At 42.1% G+C, this 5,825-nt stretch overlaps 1 protein-coding gene across 1 annotated transcript in view; it reads right to left on the reverse strand.

Moving 5' to 3' along the window:
* The window catches only part of XRRA1 (X-ray radiation resistance associated 1), a 102,569-nt gene that overhangs the window by 32,511 nt on the left and 64,233 nt on the right, over nt 1-5,825 (reverse strand). The window contains exon 9 of the mRNA XM_007448101.1: nt 2,545-2,585. Coding sequence (XP_007448163.1) covers nt 2,545-2,585 — 41 coding nt within the window. The remainder of the gene's footprint in view (nt 1-2,544; nt 2,586-5,825) is intronic.

Below are 5,825 nucleotides of genomic sequence, written 5' to 3' on the forward strand. Positions count from 1 at the left end.
AAAAAAAAAAAAAAAAAAAAAAAATTCATCCAGAAGGTGAAACGGCAGGGCTTGCATTGTTAAGGAGACTTTTCCTAGTGAGGAGACAGAGCAGGAGTGACCTGAGCCTTGAACACCTGCTCTGATGGGCTAGTCCACATCCTACAGTGGAGGCTCTTTGTTCCGAGATAAAATGACAGCTAAGTCCTGGATTCCGGCAGGCTGCGGGGCCTGGGTGTGGCCAGTGCATCTGGCTCACTTGCAGCATCCTGGTCTCTCAGCACAACTCAGCCTGCCTTAGGGTCAACATGTTTGATCAAGTAGAAAATGGAAGTCGCTGGATTAACCATGCCAAACTCAGTTCACTCACTGATTCCTTGAGTTAGATGGAGCCAAAGGAAATCACAGGGCAGATGCTGGGCTAATGAATGGGTTCAGATGAACTAGATTCATCTAAGCTCCATTAATTGCTGTGTAATCTCGAGCAAATCACTTAAATTTCCTTTGCTCATTCAATGGCCATTTGTGGAGCACCTACTTTTTTTTTTTTTTTTTTTACAGCAATTCCTTTTTATTTATTTATTAAGTTTTTGGCCACACCCCATGGCATGTGGGATCTGAGCTCCCCGACCAGGGATCGAACCCACGCCTCCTGTGCTGGAAGGCAGAGTCTTAACAATTGGACCGCTGGGGAAGTCCCTGGAGCACCTACTATTGGCCAAGTATTTTTGTCCCCTCCTGGGGTCCAACTTGTACAGCCACAAGTGAGACAGATAAGTCATGGGTGACAGTAAAACAAAAACCAGTGGTGGTGCTTGGGAACTCTCCTCTCAAGGAAATCCGAATGCAATCTCCAAGAGGCTGAGTGGAATGTGGTGGCGGTCTGGTAAGGTATCTCCTCAACTGTCCAATTCCCTACCCGGAGTGAGGCTGTGTGAGACAAAGTGGGCAAATCAGACTGGAGCACAGAGAAGAAAAAGCCAGACAGGCTCGGGGGTTACCTAGCCCTGTCCAGGGGGCCGGAATGTCCTGATCTGAGGGCATGACTGGCTCTGCTGGGGACAGAAAGGGCCCTATCTTAGAGTGGGATGTATCTGACATTGATAGAGAGGCCGCTAAACGTTTCAACCATTCAACTCACTCTCTACATTCTCAGATGCCACACAGTTGGGATCTGAGCACTAAGCAACCTAATTCTGTGGCCACAAGCCCCTCTATCCCTTATGCATGCACTTGTGTGACCTTGCTGCTCCTCCCATTCAGACGTGGAGTCTGTATCTCTAATCCCTTGAAACTAGACTGGTTGCTGTATAATAAAGAATTTGTCTGGTCTTTGTCTTGGGTTCTTGGCACTGACCTTCTAAAACCCTTGGAATCTCCTGAGTGATAGGAATGTCTTTGTTATGCATGACCCTTGGATCATACCTGAGTTCACGCTAATGAGATGACTTAGGATGGCAGCTGGCCATACTATAAAGACAACCATGTGATCAGAGGATTGGAGTTTGAGCCAGCCTGACCTCTGGGGAAGGGAGAGGGGCTAGAAACTGAGTTCAATCATGTGGCCAATGGTTTGATCAATTGTAGCTATGTAATGAAACTCCAATGAAAGCTCTGGACACTGAGACTCAAGTGAGCTTCCTGGTTGGTGAACACATCAGATGTGCTGGGAGGGTGACACACTCTCATTCCACAGTAAGAGGGCAAAGAGGCTCTGTGTTTCAAACCCTCCCAGCCCTCATTATGTGTCTTTTTATTTGGCTCGTCCTGACTTGTATCCTTTATAGTCAAACTGTGATTGTAAGTATAGTGCTCTCCTGAGTTCTATCTATGAGTCGTTCTAGCAAATTATTGAACCCGAGGGGGTCAATGGAACTTTAGAATTTATTGCCAGTAGGTCAGGTAGCCTGGGGACCCCCAAACTTGCAGCTAGTGTCTGAAGTGAGGGCAGTCTTATTGGGGACTGTGCCCTTAACTTGTGGGACGCATGCTAATTCCAGGTAACTAGCATCAGAATTGTACTGCAGGAATATACTGGCCTTATGACTTGCTTTGACCAACAGAAAATGCCACTGTTTGAATTTCAGAGCCTTGCTCTCTTGGAACCCTGATGCCACCATGCTGTAAAGAAGTCCAGGATGAAAAGACAAGAAAAGATGCCAAGCCTGTGACGCCAAGGATTAGACCCTGGATGGTGGTGTGTTTGGCGAGGATCACTCTAGCTTTGGGGCAGGTTCACTTGTTAGGGAGCTATTGGGCTTCATCCTGGTGGCAGCCTCACTTCAATGCCAGCTGGATCACGTGAGGTAGCAACCATTACTACTGAACAGCATCTGAGAACAATGAAAGCTAGTCCGTGGGCAGTGTGAGGTCTGGGACCTGTCTGTTGAGTCCGCTGCTGCATCTCCATAGGCCAGCTTAGTGCCTGGAACATGGTCAGTTCAGTGAATGGGCCTCCTCAGTGTTATATATGTAAATGCCTCTCATGGCTCCATTAACCTATTTTTGTTTATTAAAATTAATGTTTTGACTCAAGGATGCAAATATAAAGTAGGCAGTTCCTACCTCTGAGGTTGAAAATCCAGGATAAGATGAGAACACAACCTCTGAAATAGAAGAGAAACAGAATGAAGGTTGGTGAGAGAACTAACTGACCCCCGGAGAGGCCAGGGTCTGGGTCTACCACCCATTGTATGCAGCAGGGTACCTCCTAGAGGGAGTACTCATTGGCCCCGAGCTTCAGTGCTAACTGGGAAGAGGAACAGCTGTGACATGTGTCAGGTAATAAGCCCTTTGCGCTTAGAAAAAAATTCAAACTCCTTGGCCAGGCTTTTGAGGTCCTGCCTGATCTGGCCCCTGCCTACTTCTCTAATCTTATCTCACGCTACCCTGCCCCTGACTCACTATATTTCAGCCACACTGACCTTCTTCCTGACTTTGCAACAAGCAAGCTCTTTCGAGCCTCAGAACTATTGGGCAGTCAGTATTGGTCAGAAGGCAAACCAACTGTCTTAGAAGAGAAAAATGTATATAAAAGATAGTCTGTCAGAGGATCTGAAAATACTATCTGTTATATTAGTATAAATAGAGTGTGTTAAGACAGTGAATTCAGGAGAGATAAGTAACTAAGGAGGAGGCTGCAGAGTGGTTTCATTCTTGGGATCATCAGACTAAGATGAGCCAATAAAGAGCTCATTTCAACCTAATAAAGCAAAGCATCTGCTGGGACTGGATCCTGTGCAGGGACTGCTCACCTTTGCCCTGACTAATGGGATCCCTTCCACATGTTAATGATATTATGCAGAGAAGGTTACATTAAAATGAAATAAGCAATAGTATGGGTGGAACATCACATGGCATAAACAACTCCTATGACAAGGGTCTGAAAGGAATTTGGGAAAGGTTTGTGCAAGGAACAAAGTAGGAGTTAGCTGAAAGATGGGCCGTGGTCACAAGTGTAGGTGCTAAGCAGTGATCTTCTGGGCAGATAGAGAGCCCCCATATCTAGAAAGTGCACTGAGGTGCACTCTATCCAAACTCATGTCCTGGCCCTCCCCAAAATTACCAGAAGCAACTCCAGAAACCAGAACATGCATTCTAAGTTTCAGACTGGAGACTGTTCAAGAGAAAGATGCACAATCAAGCACTTCCTAATGTCTGAGGAAAATTAACAATATGAAAGAAAGTTATGAAATATAAAAGAAGAACTAGCATCTGAAAAAAAAAAATTTAACCAAAAGAATAAAAACTTTAAATAGAAAAATTAGTGTCCTCTAAGGAATTCAAAAGGCTATTTCATTCTAGAACAAAATCAGTCATTATGGAAGAGAAACTATTAATAATTTTGTAATTTTAAAGTATGATAATCAAATAAAAGATTTAATAAATGTGTTGTAAGGAAGAAAAGACCCACTTGAAGAGCTAATGCATAAAATGGAGAATGGAAAGGGGATAAGAAAGAAAATTTTTCCAAGATGACGGAAACCATCTTGGAAAGAATACAAAGTATCTAACAGGATAAACAAAAAAGAACTGCACACCCAGATGCATCTTAGTCAAATTTCCAAAGGAAAAAATGGAAATCTTAAGAGATTCCAGGGAGCAAAAATAGGTTTCCTACAAAGGGATGGGAATCAGATTAGTGTCAGACTTCTCATTGGCAGCAATGGATTTAGAAGGCAGTGGAGTAATATCTTTAAAGTTTTCAGTAAAAATTATTTTAAGGCTAGAGTCCTCTATTCAGCAAACTAGCATTCAAGTATGATAACAAAATAAAGGTAATTTTGGATATTTTATGGGCTGAGAAAAATCTATTCTATGCAAACCCTCTTTGAAAGAATCATTCAAACAGCAAAATGAAAAGAAATAAAGAATAGGAAACTATCTTTGTGACTAAGAGAAAGGGAGATACTTCTCAAACAAGAACCCAAAAGCATAAACCATAAGATAAAATTGTATAGATCTGGTGTGATGGACTGAACTGTGTCATTTCCCCCACCCCAATTCATATGTTGAAGTCCTAACCCCTAGTACCACAGAATGTGGCTGTATTGGAAATAGTGCCTTTAAAGAGGTAATTAATGTTAATAAGTTCATTAGGATAGCCCTAATTCAATATGAAAGGTCTCCTTGTAAGAAGAGGAGATTAGGACATAGACAATTCAGACAGAGGGAGGACCAAATGAGGATACAGCTAGAGGCAGTCTTCTATAAGCCAAGAAGAAAGCCCTCAAAAGAAACCAAATCTGACAACACCTTGATCTTGGACTTCTAGACTCCAGAACCGTGAGAAAATAAATATCTGTTGTTTAAAACAAACAGCCTATGGTATTCCGTTACGGCAGTCTTAGCAAACTAATACATTTAGATAAATCAAAATTAAGAACTTCTCTTCAAAATGTCATCTCTACCATTACAGATGAAGTAAACAGACAGGTGATGACAGAATAAAAGAAGAAATTGAAAATATTAAAACTATCGAGGGATATGAAATAGCAATTCATAAAAGTTGAAAACCAAATGGCTAAGTAAATGAAGAAATACTTAACATCAAAAATATTTAGAAAAATGGAATTTAAAAAAATGAAATATCACTTTATACCTACAAAATAAAAAAACTTAGAACAATTAAAAAGTTGGGGAATATCAAGTGCAGGCAAGGTTGAAAGGAAACAGGAACCCTGATGTACTACTGGTGTGAGTGTACACTAGAGCCACCATTTTGAAGAACAATCAGGTGACACTTATTTAAACTACATATGCATATATTCTGTGATCCAACAAAACCACTCCTAGGTAAATATTCCAGAAAAACTCTGGCACAGAGGTATATGCAAGAAACATACACAAGGTAGGCGACCTAGGTGTCCATTAGCAAGGGAATAGATGAATTAAAGTGTGGTTAGAGCATAGTGTGGAATATTATGCATTAGATAAAAGGAAAGAACTGGATGGGCATACAGCAATAAGAACAATCTTAAAAACAGTGCTGAGTGAAAAAATTTAAGTAACAGAATGAGCTCAACAGCTATATTACCATTATATAAACTAAAAACACATTATACACAAAATAATATATACTTTACAAGATACATCCATATATCCAGGAAAATATATCCAGCAATAAAAAACAAATACTTACATGAAAATAGGAAGTGGGGGTAGGGATTAAGAATGAAGGAGAGGGGCGTCCCTGGTGGCGCAGTGGTTGAGAGTCCGCCTGCCGATGCAGGGGACACGGGTTCGTGCCCCGGTCCGGGAAGACCCCACATGCCGCGGAGCGGCTGGGCCCGTGAGCCATGGCTGCTGAGCTTGTGCGTCCGGAGCCTGTGCTCTGCAACGGGAGA

This window comes from Lipotes vexillifer, unplaced genomic scaffold (genome assembly GCF_000442215.2).
Source record: "Lipotes vexillifer unplaced genomic scaffold, Lipotes_vexillifer_v1.1 scaffold640, whole genome shotgun sequence".
NCBI lineage: Eukaryota > Metazoa > Chordata > Mammalia > Artiodactyla > Lipotidae > Lipotes > Lipotes vexillifer.